The following is a 19,866-nucleotide window of genomic DNA, read 5'->3' as shown; positions in this document are numbered from 1 at the left end:
TACACACACACACACATACACACACACACACACACACACATACACACACACACATACACACACAAGCACATATACACACACACACACACACACACACACACACACACATACACCCACATACACACACACACATACACACACAAGCACATATACACACACACACACATACACACACACAAACACACACACACACAGGCACATACACACACACACACATACACACACAAGCACATACACACACACAGGCACATACACACACACACACATACACACACACACACACACACACACAGGCACATACACACACACACACACATACACACACACAAACATACACACACACACAAGCACATATACACACACACACGCAAGCACACACACACAAGCACATACACACACACACACGTATTAGTGTACACTTCAACAATATACATGTCAGCTTGTAATCAAACATTGGGATGAATTATCAGCAGGCACTCACTGTACATTTATGTGGCTTCTCGCCTGTGTGCCGCCTCATGTGGACCACCAACATGTACTGGGCCTTGAACGGTCTCTGCTCTCTCGAACACTCCTGCCAGTGGCAGACAAACTCCTTCTTCTCGCCGTGAATGTGCTCGTTATTAATGTGCTGCAAGGTACGGAGAGGAGGTCACACACGCTTGGTCACCGAGTTAAAGCCGCTTCTGCTTCAAAGAGCTGACTCATTATTTATTTTTATTTCACGACATGAGACCAGCATTTATTGCCCATCCCTAATGGCCTCCTGAGAAGGTGGTGGGGGGTCGCCATCTTGAACCACTGCACTACCTCTGGTGATGGTGACTGGAGTCTGAAGAAGGGTCTCGACCCAATAGACAATAGGTGCAGGAGGAGGCCATTCGGCCCTTCGAGCCAGCACCGCCATTCAATATGATCATGGCTGATCATCCCCAATCAGTACCCCGTTCCTGCCTTCTCCCCATATCCCCTGATATGGGGAGAAACTTGTCAGTTTCTTTGTTGAACTAAATTAAGGCGCATGTTGCAATCATGTTGCTATCTTCAAGAGCCCTATCTAGCTCTCTCTTGAAAGTATCCAGAGAACCGGCCCCCACCGCCCTCTGAGACCCGAAACGTCACCCATTCCTTCTCTCCAGAGATGCTGCCTGACCCGCTGAGTTACTCCGGCACTCAGTGTCTATCTTTGGTGTAAACCAGCATCTGCAGTTCCTTCCCACACACGGAAGTCCAAAAGAGATGATTTGAAGTTTGCCGCAGTCTGGCGTGTCACAAAGGCTGTGGCTACTCACGTGCACAAGCTGGTCCTGAGTATCGAACTCTTTACTGCATCCCTCCCAGTGGCAGTTGGTCTCGTAGAAGCTCTCTGTCTCCTGTTTACCATCCTCCTTATCCCCATCTCCCCTTCCGTCCATCATTCCCAGTAGGTGGTCCTGCAATGAATCAGAGTATCACACAGGAACGTGGGCCGCACAGTGGCGCAGCGGTAGAGACCCGGCTTCCATCCCGACCACTGGCGCTGTCTGTGCGGAGTTTGCACGTTCTCCCCGTGACCCGCGTGGGTTTTCTCCGAGATCTTCGGTTTCCTCCCACACTCCAAAGACGTACAGGTTTGTAGGTTAACTGGCTTGGCGGAAATGCCAATTGTTCCTAGTGTGTGTAGGGTGGTGCTGATGTGCTGGAGTGTGGGAGGAAACCAGAGCACCCGGAGAACACCCACGCAGGTCACGGGGAGAACGTGCAAACTCCGTACAGACAGCACACGAGGTCAGGATGTCCGAAGCAAAGGTTTACTCAGCTGCAAAATGACTTTACAGATTCTTCTACAGATGCACCACAGAAAGTATTTTATCAGGAAGCATCACAGCTTGATGTGGGAACAGCTCCATCCGGGACCGTTAAAAAAATCACAGCGAATTGTGGACGCAGCCCAGACCATCACACACAAACCAACCTCCCTTCCATCGACTCCATCTACACCTCACGCTGCCTCGGCAAGGCCAGCAGCATCATCGAGGACCAGTCTCACCCCCGGCCACTCCCTCTTCTCCCCTCTCCCATCGGACAAAACGTAAAGAAGTGTGAAAACAAACACACACACACCTCCAGATTCAGGGACAGTTTCTTCCCAGCTGTTATCAGGCAACTGAGCCGTCCTACCACAACCAGAGAGCAGTGCTGAACTACTATCTACCTCTTTGGTGACACTCGGACTATCCTTGATCGGACTTTGCTGGCTTTACCTTGCACTAAATGTTATTCCTTTATCACGTATCTATACACTAAATGGATCGATTGTAATCATGTGTTGTCTTTCCGCTGACTGGTTAGCACGCAACAAAAGCTTTTCACTGTACCTCGGTACACGTGACAATAAACTAAACTGGTTTTATACTCAAAGCCACTCATTGATACATAGTCTGTCCCCTTGGATGAAGTATTGCATGCGGACATCCTTTGTGGAGAGGGCTGGAGGGAAGGGTTGTACCTGTGTGCCTGTAGAGGCTGGGCTGGAGACATCTTCCTCAGACCTCTCCTCCAAGCATTTCCCATTGAGCAGATCCAATGTACAGCTGAGCAACGACTCTGCTTTCATCTGTCAGAGGATGGAAATGCAAGGTTTGAACAGAGCGACAGCAAGTACAGTACTTGTCACATCCCGGCGTGAAGCCGCCAAAATAACATGGAGTTGGAGAGTCATAGAGCACAGAAGCAGGCCCTTCGGCCCAACTCCTCCATGCTAACCAAGATGTCTACCTAAGATAGTAATCCCATTTGCCCCCATATCCATCTAAACCTTCGACCGCCCCGAAGCTGGAGTTTCGAGTGCCCCGGCGCAGGAGTTTCGAGCGCCCCGACGGATGGTTCGACTGCCCAGACAGCGGGAGAAAAATGAGGGAAGAAGATTAGACTTTATTGCCTTCCATCACAGTGGGGAACGTGGGGAATCCACTGTGGTGGATGATTATGTTAACTTTTATGTAGTTGTGTGTCTTGTTGCTTTTTTTTTCATATGTCTGTATGGTAATTCGCATATCACTGTACCTTAATTGGTACATGTGACAATAAAAGACCTTTGACACCTTTTATAAAATCGTAGAGACCTACATCATAGAAACAGGCCCTTTGGCCCAACTGCTAAACACTTTAACTCCCCTCCCATTCCCACACTGACCTTTCTGTCCTGGGCCTCCTCCACTGTCAGAGTGAGGCCCAGCACAAATTGGAAGAACAGCACCTCATATTTCGCTCGGGCAGCTGACACCCCAGCGGTTTGAACATTGACTTCTCTAACGTCAAGTAACCTTGCTTTCCCTCGCTCTCTGCCCCTCCCCCACCGTAGTCTTTGTACTAGTTTCACTGTCCTCCTGATTAATTTTACTGTTTGTATGCCTCGTTGTCACCTCAACCTCAGCCAACAATGAACCGTTCTACATTCCCTTGTAAGCAACATCCGCTTTGATCCGTCCTTTTCACACCTTGCCCTTCCATATCTCTAGACTCCCTCTCCCCGGACTCTCAGTCTGAAGATGGGTCTCGACCCGAAACGTCACCCATTCCTTCTCTCCAGAGATGCTGCCTGACCCGTTGAGTTACTCCAGCGTTTTGTGTCTATCTTCATTACCTTCTCTTCGGTACCTTCATTGTGTCTATCGTCCCAGTTACCTGCATTTGACTTGTATCCCTCTAAACCTTTTATAGAGTCGTAGAAACCTTGAAACCTTGAAGTATACAGCACAGAAACAGGATGAATATGGAGTCACGCATGGAAACAGGCCCTTCGGCCCGCTGATTCCGTGCTGTCCATTGACACCAATCCCATTCTATTCGCCCCGCCGTCCCACGCACGCCCCCTGGTGGTGTGTTCACTGCTGGCGCGACTGAGCCGACCCTCCCGGATACCTGGAATGGCTTCTGCATGCGGCCTGGCTGTGAGAGCGGCAGGAGTGATGCCACGGAGGGCTGGTGGTGCCGGGGGCCACACGGCAGAGAGGGGTGGGTCAGAGGCTGCGTGTTGCCAAACGTGGCGGACATCCCTTTGGGCTGAATGAGGAACTGCTGGTGCTTGGAGGGAGCCGTTGGAGAATGGGGAAATCCACACGCTGAGCTGTAATCATAAATCACGCAGGTTACAACATCGTGACATTTTGGCGTATCTTTCATTCATTTGTTCTACATCTTTCTACATCACTGTCTATATCTCTCGTTTCCCTCTCCCCTGACTCTCAGTCTGAAGAAGGGTCTCGACTCGAAACGTCACCTATCCATGTTCTCCACAGATGCTGCCTGACCCGCTGAGTTACTCCAGCACTCTGTGAAACGTCACCTATCCATGTTCTCCACAGATGCTGCCTGACCCGCTGAGTTACTCCAGCACTCTGTGAAACGTCACCTATCCATGTTCTCCACAGATGCTGCCTGACCCGCTGAGTTACTCCAGCACTCTGTGAAACGTCACCTATCCATGTTCTCCACAGATGCTGCCTGACCCGCTGAGTTACTCCAGCACTCTGTGAAACGTCACCTATCCATGTTCTCCACAGATGCTGCCTGACCCACTGAGTTACTCCAGCACTCTGTGAAACGTCACCTATCCATGTTCTCCACAGATGCTGCCTGACCCGCTGAGTTACTCCAGCACTTTGTGCCTATTTTTTTGTAAACCAACATCTGCAGTTTCTTGTTTCTACAGCAGGTTAGATATTGCCACTGAGAATTACTAAACTAACACACAAAAAGGTAATGGTAGGAGCCAATTCATCTACAAAACTGCACGTTTTTGGGAGGAAACCGGAGCACCCGGAGAAAACCCACGCAGGTCACAGTGAGAATGTACAAACTCCGTACAGACAGCACCCGTAGTCAGGATCGAACCCGGGTCTCCGGCGCTGTGAGGCAGCAACTCTACCGCTGCGCCACCGTGACGCCCAATATTATATATAATATGTAAAAGTATTGTAGGTGAAAGTGTCCTATCCGTTTCCCCATGTGTAGGGTAGCTGTACGTTGATGTTTATAAGGTCATAAGTCATAGGAGCAGAAGGAGGCCTTTCGGTCTACTCTGCCATTCAATAGACAATAGGTGCAGGAGTAGGCCTTTCGGCCCTTCGAGCCAGCACCGCCATTCAATATGATCATGGCTGATCATCCAACTCAGTATCCCGTTCCTGCCTTCCCCCCATGTCCCCTGACTCTGCTATCTTTAAGAGCCCTATCTAACTCTCTCCTGAAAGTATCCAGAGAACCGGCCTCCACTGCCTTCTGAGGAAGAGAATTCCACAGACTCACAACTCTGTGAGAAAAAGTGTTTCCTCGTCTCCGTTCTAAATGGCTTACCCCTTATTCTTAAACTGTGGCCCCTGGTTCTGGACTCCCCCAACATCGGGAACATGTTTCCTGCCTCTAAAGTGTCCAAACCCATTCAATCGTGGCTGATCTATCTCTCCCTCTCAGGCCCATTCTCCTGCCTTCTCCCCGTAACCCCTGACCGTTTGAAAGGGCGCCCTCCTCACCTGATGCCCGTGATGGATAAGTGTCCGTAGGAACCGCTGGTGTTGGAGGCGCAGTGGGAGTTGTTGATGAAGGCCACCAGGGAGCTGGGCGAGGTACGGATCATGGTCTGAAGGTCGATGCTGGTGTCGGACAGCGGTGAGATGGACAGGGCCCGCTTCTTGTTCATCTTCGTGGGACCGCGCGGAGTTGAGAATCTGGAAGCCAGACCTGGGGCGCAAAGGAAAGAGTCAGAGCAGCTCAACAATTACGCCGAAGATCGACTCGAAATGCTGGATTAACTCAGCGGGTCAGGCAGCATCTCCGGAGAGAAGGAATGGGTGACGTTTTCGGGTGGAGACCTTCTTCAGACTGAGGGTCGGGGGGGGGGGGGGGGGGGGGGGGGGGGAGGGAGACTAGAGGTGTGAAAAGGTTCAGGACAAATCAGAGCCGGCACCGATGACCTGGGAAGGGTGGAGCCCACAATGGTCCGTTGTTGGCTGTGGAAGCAGTGATAATGAAGGGATGTATGGATGTGAACAGTGGAACTGGCAGGAGGATTAGGGTGGGGGAGGGATGGAGAGAGAGGGAAAGCAAGGGTTACTTGAAGTTAGAGAAGTCAATGTTCATACCGCTGGGGTGTAAGCTGCCCAAGCGAAATATGAGGTGCTGTTCCTCCAATTAGCGCTGGGCCTCACTCTGACAGTGGAGGAGGCCCAGGACAGAAAGGTCGGTGTGAGAATTCACACTAGGGACAATTTACAGAGGGGCAATTAACCTACAAGCCCGCACGTCTTTGGGAGTGTGGGAAGAAACCGGAGCACCCGGAGGAAACCCACGCACCATAGCAAGTCGGCATACTGGGCTAGACCCATTTGCCATAGTCCTCTGAGCCGTTCCTATCCATAAATTAGTGTCCAAATGTCTTTCAAAGACAATGTGGAGGTTGGGGACAAGGAACCAGTGGGGGAGGGGGTGTGAGATGACCGTGACGTGTTTAGTTTTGGAGATACAGTATGGGAACAGGCCCTTCGGCCCATCGAGTCCACGCCGACCATCGATCACCCATTCACACTAGTTCTATGTTATCCCATTTCCCCGACAATTTATAGAGGACCAATTAACCTATAAACGCGCACATCTTTGGGATGTGGGAGGAAACCACATCCCAAAGTCAGGGGAGAAGGCAGGAGAATGGGGTTGAGAGGGAAAGATAGATCAGGCATGATTGAATTACGGAGTAGATTTGATGGGCTGAATGGCCTTATACTGCTCCTATGAACCGGACCACCCGGAGAAAGCCCACGCGGTCACAGCGAGAACGTGCAAACTCCGCACACGCAGGCAGTACCCGAGGTCAGGATTGAACCCGGGTCTGTGGTGCCGTGAGGCAGCAACTCTACCGCTGCGCCGCCGTTAAGTTGCAGTTAGGTCATGAAGTCAACGTTGGCAGGACAAAGCCTGGACATTGTCCATTGTACTTCGCGGATTGCCACGGGAAAAGCTGGGAAAGATCCCAAGTCAGATTGACCTTCACTAAACCTGAACGCAGATGCACGGTGGCGCAGCGGTAGAGTTGCTGCCTTGCAGCGCTCACAGCGCCAGAGACCCGGGTCCCATCCTGGCTACAGGTGCTGTCTGTACGGAGTTTGTACGTTCTCCCCGTGACCTGCGTGGGTTTTCCCTGAGAACTTCAGTTTTCTCCCACTCATTAAAGACATGCGGGTTTGTCAGTTAATTGGCTTGGCGTAAAAATGTAAAAATATGTCCCTAGTGTAGGATAGTGCGAGAGTGTGGGGATCGCTGGTCGGCGCGGACTCGGTGGGCCAAAGGGCCTGTTTCCGTGATGTATCTCAAAACGAAACAATACCAGTAATGTTCCAGAAGGCCCCAGACTGGGGAACTCACCCTCCATGGAGTGCATGTGCTCAGCAGAGGACTGCAGTGTGACATCCCCGCCATGGGCAGCGTGTAAGTTGGCTTGGTGGTAGAAGCTCACAGTGTAAGGCCCTGCAAAGCAACGAGAGGAAGCAGCGGTGATTCCATCCGCACAACGCAGAATAAAATCCAGCCGTGGGTATCTGCCGGCAACTCCATCTACTCGAGAGTGTCTTATTGTCATGTGTCCCTGACAGAACAATGACATTCTTACTCACAGCAGCACAACACAATATGTAAACAGTACACTGCAAACATAATACACAAGAAAAAACCCAGTATATATTATATATATATATTCACATACACACACCTATATATATAGGTGTGTATATATATATATATGTATATGTATACGTATACATATATACACACATATGTATACACATATATAAACACACACACACACACACACACACATATATATATATATATATATATACACACATATATACATATACATACATATATACACACATATATACATATATACACACACATATACACACACACACATGTATACACACACACACACATATATATATGTGTATATATGTATATATATATGTGTGTATATATATATGTATACGTATACATATACACATACATATACATATATACTAGACTAAGTGGGACCCGTTCGGTCCCATGTTCACACGGGAGGGCTGGTCCCCCAACGCAATATTCCACCTCTCCGCCTATTCCAATATTGGTGGCCAGTGGGGGTGGGAGGGGGGGCTTTCTGGGGTGCTAGTATGGGTGTTGTCGGCCAAATGGATTCTTGGGGTGGCAGCTCAGTCACTCAAGCCTGGTGTGATGGCAGCTCACTCACGGCTGGTGGGCTGGCAGTTGACACGGCTATTCCTTAAAATTCCATTTCAAGCAGGGTGCAAGGCCGCCAAATTCAAGTGCAGTTTCATACCACTTCAAGCAGGGTGCAAGGCCGCCAAATTCAAATGCAGTTTCATACCATTTCATGCAGGGTGCAACCACCATAAAACCCCACAAAACCCCACATAAACACCATACTCACAGTTCAGTAGACATTCAGCGTGTTCAGTTGATTCACAGGTCAGACAGTCATGACCTCTCCCTCCCCCATCTTGCAGAGACTGAGCCACACCCACAATTCCGGGTTTTATAATCCCTCCCCCTCCCACCAGAAGCGGCGTGGCCTTCATGGCGTGATTGACAGGAGAGAGATTCTCAACATTTTTTAAACACCAATAACACTTTTATTTTTCATTGATGGGAAGAATCCTCTGCACCTGATGAGAGGAGGAGGACTGAGTAAGATGGCCAAAAATCACAGCCGTAATCAATATACAGTGCAAACAGGAAGTTGTCAAGTTTAGACTTTTTATCATTTGCCATTTCAAACCAACCACCAGCAGCCATTTGCTGTGCTTTTATTTCAAACCAACCACATTTTCATTTTCAAACCACATTAAGGGCACTCAAGGTCAGTATAACCACACTCACAGTTTAGTAGACACTTGTTCAGTGTTATTCACAGCTCAGACTGAGAGACATGAACCTCTCGCTTCCCCCATCTTGCAGAGACTGACTGAGGCACTCAACACTTTTGGGTTTTATAGTCCCTCTGGAAGGAGCGTGGCCTTCAGGAGAGAGAATCTCAACATTTTTTAAACACTAATAACGTTTCATCGATGGGAAAAATCCTCTTGTCCTGCACAGCGGAGGGGGACTCTGAGTAAGATGGCCAAAAATCACAGCCGTAAGTGGCAGCGTTTTTCCTAAAATCATTATACAGAACAACAGGAAGTGGTCAAGATCAGACTTTTAGTAATATAGATATATAAAGTGGGCTTGTATTCACTGGAGTTTAGAAGGATGAGGGGGAATCTTACAGAAACTAATAAAATTATAAAAGGACTGGACAAGTTAGATGCAGGAATAATGTTCCCAATGTTGGGGGAGTCCAGAACCAGGGGCCACAGTCTAAGAATAAAGGGGAGGCCATTAGGGGAGGTATCGCCTCAGCGCAGAAGGAGAAGAGGAGGGAAGAGACTGGAGACCTAAGACTTTTGCCTCCATCACAGTGAGGAGATGTTGGGTGGACTCACTGTGGTGGATGTTAATATGTGTTTATTGTTGTTTTTTATTGTATTGTATGTATGACTGCTTCAATTTCGTTCAGACTTCGGTCTGAATGACAATAAAGGCTATATAATCTAATCTAATCTAATAATCTAATTAAAAACTGAGATGAGAAAAAACTTTTTCACCCAGAGAGTTGTGAATTTGTGGAATTCTCTGCCACAGTGGAGGCCAAATCATTGGATGGATTTAAGAGAGAGTTAGATAGAGTTCTTGGGGCCAGTGGAATCGAGGGATATGGGGAGAAGGCAGGCACGGGGTACAGATTGGGGATGATCACAATGAATGGCGGTGCTGGCACGAAGGGCCAAATGGCCTCCTCCTGCACCTATTTGCTATGTTTGTGTACGTAACAAAGAGTCTCACTGTGCCCAGTAACATAAACGTGTACTGACCATCAGCTGGTGCCAGCGGGTGGGGAGCAGGTAGGCTGCCACATTGCCCCTGGCCGGGCCGGAGCTGATGGTCCACATACGGGCTCGGGAGGTGGTGGAGGGCGGCACACCCGGCGTGGCCCTCCACGTGGCCGAAGGGGACGTCGGAGTGAGCCGGGACGTCCGACGGAGCACACCTGACGGAGAGGTAAAGAAAACGCATCAAAACCGCCAGCGAAACGAGAGCCGCCGACACCGTTCCTGAAGAGTAAAGGGAGTTGTGAGCAGCGGAGGCAGTTCTGACGACCAAGTGGTGTTGGTTGCGCAGAGACGTGGAGCCACCATTGCCCCGCGCTGTGTGGCCCGCACCTGCCATGTAGCCAACTCCAGACCGCGGTGTGAGGGTCTCCGCTGCTGGTTCCTGCCTCGTTTCCTGGTGGTCCTTGTTCATCAGTCAATGAAAGTAAGCATGCAGGTACAGCAGGCAGTGAAGAAAACGAATGGCATGTTGGCCTTCATAACAAGAGGAGTTGAGTATCGGAGCAAAGAGGTCCCTCTGCAGTTGTACAGGGCCCTAGTGAGACCACACCTGGAGTATTGTGTGCAATTTGAGGAAAGACATTCTTGCTATTGAGGGAGTGCAGCATAGGTTCACCAGGTTAATTCCCGGGATGGCGGGACTGTCAAATGCTGAGAGAATGGAGCGGCTGGGCTTGTATACTCTGGAGTTTAGAAGGATGAGAGCGGATCTTATTGAAACATATAAGATTATTAAGGGTCAGGACACACTAGAGGCAGGAAACATGTTCCCGATGTTGGGGGAGTCCAGAACCAGGGGCCACACACAGTTTAAGAATAAGGGGTCGGCCATTTAGAATGGACACTTTTTCTCACAGAGAGTTGTGAGTCTGTGGAATTCTCTGCCTCAGAGGGCGGTGGAGGCCGGTTCTCTGGAAACTTTCAAGAGAGAGCTAGATAGGGCTCTTAAAGATAGCGGAGTCAGGGGATATGGGGAGAAGGCAGGAACGGGGTACTGATTGGGGATGATCAGCCATGATCACATCGAATGGCGGTGCTGGCTCAAAGGGCCGAATGGCCTCCTCCTGCACCTATTGTCTATTGTCTCCCAAACTCCAGGCAGGCAGCCTTCTCTGCAGCCCCCCCCCCCCCCCCCCCCCCCCTGCCGTGCTTTGCGCTAGCTGTCCATGCTTGAAGCGGGCGGGGGTCCGGGGGGCCGGGAGGCGGGGCGGAGGGAGAGAGAGCGCAAGAGGAGCGGGTTCATAGACTGTGGGTGCCGGTGGAGAGAGGGAAGGGAGGAATGAGGTGAAGAGAAGAGAAGAGGAGGGGGCGGGGGCGGGGGAGGGGGGAAGGGTTGGAGAGGTGGGGGGGAAACGTGGAAGAGGAACAAAAGAGGGAGCAGAGAGGAGGGGGGAAATAAGGAGGAAGAACGAGGGGGAGGAAAAGGGTGGGTGGGGGAAGTGAGGAGGGGGTGGGACGAGGGGAACGAAGAGTTGAAGGGATTAGACACAGAGTGCTGGAGTAACTCAGCGGGTCAGGCAGCATCTGTGGAGAACATGGATAGGTGACGTTTCACAGAGTGCTGGAGTAACTCAGCGGGTCAGGCAGCATCTGTGGAGAACATGGATAGGTGACGTTTCACAGCGTGCTGGAGTAACTCAGCGGGTCAGGCAACATCTGTGGGGAACATGGATAGGTGACGTTTCACAGAGTGCTGGAGTAACTCAGCGGGTCAGGCAGCATCTGTGGAGAACATGGATAGGTGATGATTCACAGAGTGCTGGAGTAACTCAGCGGGTCAGGCAGCATCTGTGGAGAACATGGATAGGTGACGTTTCACAGAGTGCTGGAGTAACTCAGCGGGTCAGGCAACATCTGTGGAGAACATGGATAGGTGACGTTTCACAGAGTGCTGGAGTAACTCAGCGGGTCAGGCAACATCTGTGGAGAACATGGATAGGTTCTTGAAGGGTCTCGACCCGAAACGCCGCCCATTCCTTCTCTCCAGAGATGCCGCCTGTCCCGCTGAGTTACTCCAGCACTTTGCGCCTATCTTCGGTGTAAACCAGCGTCTGCAGTTCCTTCCTGCACGTATGATGGGATTGGACAGGGTTGAAGGTACGGAGTGATCAGCGGAGGAAGATGTCGTATGGACGTCGGCACGGACATTATTTTTGCGCCATTACTGGCAGGGTGAGGGGGGTTTGCGTTTTTGCGCAGCGATACTGGCGTTACCGGTGTGCCAGTTCTGCGCCGAGCCTTGCATTCAACAGCCCGCTAGGATGACACTGTTCCACCTCGCTGCGACTGTCGGAATCTGCACCCTCGTGGAGTCCGGAACCGGCGCTGGGGACGGGATGGGAGACCACCGTTGCCGAGTTAGCCGGGCAGCGGCTGAGGAGAGGGGCGATGATGTCTCGCCCACCCAGGCCGCAGAGGCCAAAGTAGCCGGTGCTTCCAGCCGTCACCTGGTGAACGGTGCCACACACACACACACACACATTGTGAGTGTGCCAGTGTGTGTCCACACTGCACCTGGACACAAGGTGTGTGTCTGCACGGGTGTGAATGACGTGTGCTCTGTGAGCAGGTGTGAATAACTGTGAGTGTGTCCCTGTGTGTGAGTGTGTGTGTGTGTGTGTGTGTGTGTGTGTGTGTGTGTGTGTGTGTGTGTGTGTGTGTGTGTGTGTGTGTGTGTGTGTGTGTGTGTGTCCCTGTGTGTATGTGTGTGTGTGTGTGTGTGTGTGTGTGTGTGTGTGTGTGTGTGTGTCTGTGTGTGTGTGTGTGTGTGTGTGTGTGTGTGTGTGTGTGTGTGTGTGTGTGTGTGTGTGTGTGTGTGTGTCCCTGTGGATGTGTGTGTGTGTGTGTGTGTGTGTGTGTGTGTGTGTGTGTGTGTGTGTGTGTGTGTGTGTGTGTGAGTGTGTGTGTGTGTATGTGTGTGTGTGTGTGTGTGTGTGTGTGTGCGTGTGTGCGTGTGTGCGTGTGTGTGTGTGGGTATGTGTGTGTGTGTGTGTGCGTGTGTGTGTGTGTGTGTGTGTGTGTCCCTGTGTGTGTGTGTGGGTGTATATGAGTGTGTGTGTGTGTGTGTGTGTGTGTGTGTGAGTGTGTCCCTGTGAGTGTGTGGGTGTATATGAGTGTGTGAGTGTGTCCATGACACTACCTCAGTGAGTGGGTCTACAAGTACCATGTGGCAATGTGTGTGCATTTAGATGTACATTTACTTGTAGTGGGTGTGCATGTATCTGTACGTGTGGATAACCAATGTGTGCATGCTACATGTGAATATATGAGTGTGTGCATGTGTGTGTGTGTGTGTACGTGAGTAAGAGTGTGTGCATATATGTGAATGTGTAGCAGTGTGTGCATGTGTGTGTGTGTGCGTGTGAGTGTGTGTGAGCGCATGTGTGTGTGTGCATGTGCGTGCGTATGTTGGAGGGCATGTGTGTACGTGTGCGTGCGTGCATGTTTGTGAGAGAGCGCGTGAGCGTGCATGTACCTGCATTGAGCTTGGGTCTAGGCTTGTGTCATCAGGAGGGGGAGGGATGTAAGGAATCTGATTCAGGTGCCCGGGTGCAGGTGGCAGCTACGCTGGCATCCCGCCCTCCCTCGTGACTTACCCCCGCACAGTTTGAGGGACGCTGGGGTCGTAGAGATTGCCACAGTCATGGAGCAAAGAATCGGCTGGCATCGAGGCTTGAAAAGCCGAGTAATGTTGCTGGGCACCTGGGGAGGAGGGAGAAGAGAAGACAAGCACGTTAGGCAGGGGATGAGGTGCCCGTCTTGGCACTGAATAATCCCAAGCCACAGGCACGGTGGCACAGGGGTGGGCGGCAGATCTCCGTACCAGTGTTGCCCACATTGTCACAGTGCCAGCGTCTAGTGCCCGCCCCGTATCCCCGTGAGGAGATGGGGGTGAGCCGCTCTCTGGTGCAGCTACTGTCGGGGAGGGACCTCCAGGATTTAGCTTTAAAAGATCGGTGAACGATGCCAGGATGGTGTTGCCCCTGTTCCCGGTGCCCAGTGCCCGGTGCCCATGCTGGTGGGAGGGGTCAGGCCTTTGGCCAGGCTGCTTCGGGAGGTGACAATTCAGCGCTGCGTTTGATTTAGTTCAGTTGAGTTGAGCTTAGTGTCACGTGTACCGAGGTACAGTGAAAAGCTTCTGTTGCGTGCTACCCAGTCAGCGGAAAGACAATACATGGCACAGTGCCATCTCAACGCAGTGCCAGGACTTAGCAGCTGGACTTAGCGCCTGCTCCCTGGATAGAGTCTCCGAGCCCTAACTAGAGGGTGCCACCTGCAGTGCCAGCGAGATCACTGACCCCCCCAGCACGGCAACGAGTGCCCACGTTGGCACGCCGAGGGGAAAAACCCTCTAGAGGTGCAGGGTGGGGCTTCACGGAGCGGGCGGGTGCCATTTTGTTGGCACCACCGGCCCATGCACTTTCACACTGGCTTTCTTTTCCGCGCATGCATCTGCTTCCAGTGTCTTCAGTGGGATGGTGAGGCCAGCGGGTAGTCCTGATGAAACGGGGGGGGGGGGTGAGTGGACGGGGCACATAGGTGGCCACACCTGGAACAGCAGATACAGACGTTTTTTAGTTTAGATATACAGCGCAGAAACAGGCCCTTCGGCCCACCGAGCCCACACCGACCAGTGATCCTAGCCCACTAACGCGACCTTACACACACCCGGGGACAATTTTACAATTACACCAAGCCAATTAACCTACAAACCTGAGCACCTGGAGAAATTGGAGGAACAGCACCTCATATTTCGCTTGGGCAGCTCACACCCCAGCGGTATAAACATTGACTTCTCTAACTTCAAGTAACCCTCTCTCTCCATCCCTCCCCATTCCCAGGTCTCCCACCAGTCTGACTGTCCCCCAGATTACATTTTATTTGAGTTACTCCAGCTTTTTGCGCCTATCTTCGGTTTAAACCAGCATCTGCAGTTCCTTCTTATACATTATATCTCTGTTTGCTTTGTTGTCAACTTCTCCCAACTACCAATGATCGATTCTACATTTTCCTTGTTTTTCATCTCTTTTGATGTCGCGTTTTCACACCTTCCCCTTTCTTATCTCTGTGTCTCCCTCTCCCCGGACTCCCAGTCTGAAGAAGGGTCTCGACCCGAAACGTCACCCATTCTTTCTCTCCAGAGATGCTGCCTGTCCCGCTGAGCTACCGAGGTCGGGTTCAAACCCGGGACTCTGGCGCTGTGAGGCAGCCGTTCCACCCGCTGCGCCCTAGTTAAAACAGCGAGAAAAGAAGTCTTAAAACGAAAAAGAAGATAGCTGGAGTAACTCAACTGGAGTATCTCAACTCTCTGGAGAGATGCTGCCTGTCCCGCTGAGTTACTCCAGCATTTTGTGTCTTTCTTTGGTTTAAACCAGCATCTGCAGTTCCTTCCCACACATCTCAAATGAAAAATCTTAAAAAACATTTTTTAAACACACAGTAGATTAAGGGGAAGGTATTATTATTTTAAAGTTTTAAAAGCTTTTTTCCTGAAGTTTGATGTTTTTCTCTGGGCCTCTGCCTTGCTTGCTGGCACTACCATCTGTGGTCAGCAGGGGGAGCTCAGTGCCCACAGTTTCCAGCCGACAGACACAGAGTGCTGGATTAACTCAGCGGGTCAGGCAGCATCTCTGGACAGAAGGACTGGCTTCCCAGGCTCCTGTGTTTGTTTAGCTGGTTATGTGCAGTGAATGTAGCTCGAATAAAGAGGGGCTTACAAATTTTGACTCACGAATGAATGTTTCACCATCAAAATGTCCATTTTGGCAGCGATCTCAGGAAGTGGGTCAGCAAGTAAAGTGTCGACCAACAAATGTTTGACTATTCCTCAACAGACCAAGCTGAACCCTGCGTTCAGTCCACGTGATCAGCCCAGCACGCCCCAGCAACCCCTCCTCTGTCTGTGATGAAGTAGCTCGGTGGCGCAGCGGGTGGAGCTGCTGCCTCACAGTGCCTGAGACCCGGGTTCCATCCCGACCACGGGTGCTGTCTGTACGGAGTTTGCACGTTCTCCCCGTGGGTTTCCTCCGAGATCTCTGCTTTCCTCCCGCACTCCAAACACGTGCGTGCAGGTTTGTAGGTTAATTGGGAATCTGTCAATCTCTGCCTTAAAAATATCCAGACTTGGCCTCCACAGCCGTCTGTGGCAATGAATTCCACAGATTCACTAAAGAAATCCCTCCTCATAGAAACATAGAAACATAGAAATTAGGTGCAGGAGTAGGCCATTCGGCCCTTCGAGCCTGCACCGCCATTCAATATGATCATGGCTGATCATCCAACTCAGTATCCTGTACCTGCCTTCTCTCCATACCATCTGATCCCCTTAGCCACAAGGGCCACATCTAACTCCCTCTTAAATATAGCCAATGAACTGGCCTCGACTACCCTCTGTGGCAGGGAGTTCCAGAGATTCACCACTCTCTGTGTAAAAAAAGTTCTTCTCATCTCGGTTTTAAAGGATTTCCCCCTTATCCTTAAGCTGTGACCCCTTGTCCTGGACTTCCCCAACATCGGGAGCAATCTTCCTGCATCTAGCCTGTCCAACCCCTTAAGAATTTTGTAAGTTTCCATAAGATCCCCTCTCAATCTCCTAAATTCTAGAGAGTATAAACCAAGTCTATCCAGTCTTTCTTCATAAGACAGTCCTGACATCCCAGGAATCAGTCTGGTGAACCTTCTCTGCACTCCCTCTATGGCAATAATGTCCTTCCTAAAAGAACATCCTTTAATTCTGAGGCTGTGACCTCTAGTCCTAGACTCTCCCACTAGTGGTAACATCCTCTCCACATCCACTCTATCCAGGCCTTTCACTATTCTGTATGTTTACAATGAGGGGTCCCCTCATCCTTCTAAACTCGTTGATATAGATGACAAACAGCAATGGGCCCAGCATTTAACAAAAACGTTTCCCAAGGTGATGGCTTCCACAGTCTCTCAGCAGCCAGTTTATATGTCAGTTTAGTTTTAGAGACAGCGCGAAACAGGCCCTTCGGCCCACCGAGTCCGCGCTGACCAGCGATCCCCGCACACTAACACTATCCTACACACACTAGGGACAATTTTACATTTATAGCAAAGCCATTTAACCTACAAACCTGTACGTCTTTGGAGTGTGGGAGAAAACCCGAGCACCCAGAGAAAACCCACGCAGGTTACGGGGAGAACGTACAAACTCCGTACAGACAGCACCCGTAGTCGGGATGGAACCTGGGTCTCAGGCGCTGTAAGGCAGCAACTCTACCCACTGTGCCACCGTGCTGCCCTTGGACAGCTGATCCACAAAGGGCTGGGATGTGGGAATGGTTGGCTACCAATTTCCCAACACAAATGACCTCTTGGGAGCCCAGTTTCAGTTTGAGTTGAGTTTATTGTCACATGTACCGAGGTACAGTGAAAAGCTTTTAGTTGCGTGCTATCCAGTCAGCGGAAAGACAATACATGATTACAATCGAGCCGTTTACAGTGTACAGATACAGGATAAAGGGAATAACGTCTAGTGCAAGTTAAAGTCTGATCAAGGATAGTCCGGGGATCTCCAATGAGGTAGATAGTAGTTCAGCACTGCTCTCTGGTTGTGGTAGGATGGTTCAGTTGCCTGATAACAGCTGGGAAGAAACTGTCCCTGAATCTGGAGGTGTGCGTTCGTTTTCACACTTCTGTAACTTTTGTTGAACTCCTACCTTTCCGACAGTGACAGGACAAAGAAAGGGCCTTTGAAATCTCAAAAGGAAAGAGGAATCCGACCAACTTCTGCCTATCGTCTGGCAATGGCAGCGTGAGTGGAATCCAGCTCGTTCTATGAACTGCAGGCTCCTCGAAAAGTTGAAAGAGGGAGAGAGAGTGGGAGGGATGCGGGCCAAACGTGTGGGCAGGTGGGACGAGCGCAGATAGACGGCACGGGCAGGTTGGGCCGAAGGGCCTGTTTGCGAGCTGCAAGCCTCCGTCTCAGTCTGAGATATGGAAGGAGGAGGGGGGGGGGGGGGGAGGGGATGCAAAGTGCACGGGATAGAGGCAAATGGGAAGGAGACGTAACGGGAGTGGAATGTAGAGGGGTGTCTAAGAGAGAGAGGGACGGAGCAGACAGAATGGGAAAAATAGGACTCACGAGAGAGAGAAAGAGAGAGAGAGAGGCATGAGGGGGAGAGAGGAAGAGACAGATGGATTTGGGGCGAGAGAGGGAAGAGATGGGAGAGGGATGAAGGGAGAGGGAGAGGGAGAGAGAGTGATTTCACCAAAGATCACAGTCTTTCCTGAGAGCAAAGGGAGCATCTGTCTCCAAGGTGCTGTACAGAAGGGAGAGGCCTGGAGCCATGATTCCAGGGGTCAGGGATGTCAGGAAAACAAGCTTCATGGCAGGGGCTGTAAACACAACCATGAGGGTCAGCACCAGCTCCCGCGTGTGAGCCGGGACCCTCAGCCGGGGGAGCTGGGAGCGCCGGCCACGCCGTGCGGAGCAGAGGGCATGCGCGGCTGGCTTGCTGTGAGCAGACGTGCAGCTCTGAGCCAGATGTCTGTGGTGTTTAACTGGCAGTCAAGCCATGCGAGGCTGTGAGCAGGGCGCCACCCACGGAGCGGCAAGGCTGAGTGTGTCAGGCTGCACTGCTGCCCCCCACGGCCCCCTGCAGCAGCAGCCGCGCAGTGACAGTCCCGGGGCAGCGCAGGGCAAGGCCATTCGGCCCATCGTGACCGTTCCACACCCCTGCAAGTCCTCCAAAGATGTACAGGATTGTAATTGGCTTCGGTAAGCTTGTAAATTGTCCCTAGTGTGTGTAGGATAGTGTTAGTGTGCGGGGATCGCTGGTCGGTGCGGGCAGTTGAGCAGGTGATTTTTGGCACTGCTTGGAGAAAAAAAGATTCAACAGGTCATAGACAAAATGCTGGAGTAACTCAGCGGGTCAGGCAGCATCTGTGGAGAACATGGATAGGTGACGTTTCACAGAGTGCTGGAGTAACTCAGCGGGTCAGGCAGCATCTGTGGAGAACATGGATAGGTGACGTTTCACAGAGTGCTGGAGTAACTCAGCGGGTCAGGCAGCATCTGTGGAGAACATGGATAGGTGACGTTTCACAGAGTGCTGGAGTAACTCAGCGGGTCAGGCAGCATCTGTGGAGAACATGGATAGGTGACGTTTCACAGAGTGCTGGAGTAACTCAGCGGGTCAGGCAGCATCTGTGGAGAACATGGATAGGTGACGTTTCACAGAGTGCTGGAGTAACTCAGCGGGTCAGGCAGCATCTGTGGAGAACATGGATAGGTGACGTTTCACAGAGTGCTGGAGTAACTCAGCGGGTCAGGCAGCATCTGTGGAGAACATGGATAGGTGACGTTTCACAGAGTGCTGGAGTAACTCAGCGGGTCAGGCAGCATCTGTGGAGAACATGGATAGGTGACGTTTCACAGAGTGCTGGAGTAACTCAGCGGGTCAGGCAGCATCTCGGGGTGGGAGATTGCAACCTTCACATGGTCCACCCTGTTTCAACGAATGCAATCAACCTGGCGTGCACAAACGTCACCTATCCATGTTCTCCAGAGTGTGTGACGTGGTGATGAGACGGAGAGAGGGGGAGGGGGAGGGGGAGAGTAGGAGAAGGGGTGGAGGAAAGGGGGAGGGAGGGAGAGAGAGAGGGGGAAAGGGGGAGAGGGAGGGAGAAAGAGAGGGAGAATGAAAGGGGGAGGGTGGGAGGGAGAGAAAGAGGGGAAAGGGAGAGAGAGAGTGGGGGAGGGAGAGAGTAGGAGAGAGAAAGAGAGAGGGGAGGAAGAGAGGGGAGAGTGGGAGCGGGAGAGAGAGAGAGAGAGAGAGAGAAGCTTTGAAATTGGCTCACAGCCACGTGTCTGAGGCGTTTTCTTTTCTTTGGCTTGAGGCAGTAGCAGAGTGTGTGGGTGTTCCAAGACCCCTTGAGG

The 19,866-nt window shown here is 51.3% G+C and overlaps 1 protein-coding gene across 3 annotated transcripts in view; it reads right to left on the bottom strand.

Annotated features, from left to right (window-relative positions):
* The window catches only part of gli1 (GLI family zinc finger 1), a 65,005-nt gene that overhangs the window by 9,107 nt on the left and 36,032 nt on the right, over positions 1-19,866 (bottom strand). For 2 of the 3 annotated variants that reach the window (XM_033015548.1, XM_033015549.1), the window contains 8 exons: positions 13,559-13,664; positions 9,945-10,120; positions 7,399-7,500; positions 5,514-5,721; positions 3,904-4,108; positions 2,489-2,596; positions 1,293-1,433; positions 482-631 (listed from right to left, as the gene is read on the bottom strand). In XM_033015548.1, the coding sequence (XP_032871439.1) occupies positions 482-631; positions 1,293-1,433; positions 2,489-2,596; positions 3,904-4,108; positions 5,514-5,721; positions 7,399-7,500; positions 9,945-10,120; positions 13,559-13,664 (1,196 nt within the window). The remainder of the gene's footprint in view (positions 1-481; positions 632-1,292; positions 1,434-2,488; positions 2,597-3,903; positions 4,109-5,513; positions 5,722-7,398; positions 7,501-9,944; positions 10,121-13,558; positions 13,665-19,866) is intronic. The other variant, XM_033015551.1, reaches the window with a different exon arrangement.

This window comes from Amblyraja radiata, chromosome 46, assembly GCF_010909765.2.
Source record: "Amblyraja radiata isolate CabotCenter1 chromosome 46, sAmbRad1.1.pri, whole genome shotgun sequence".
Classification (NCBI taxonomy): domain Eukaryota; kingdom Metazoa; phylum Chordata; class Chondrichthyes; order Rajiformes; family Rajidae; genus Amblyraja; species Amblyraja radiata.
Note: the sequence above shows the minus strand (reverse complement) of the source record. Positions and strands in the feature narration are given on the sequence as shown.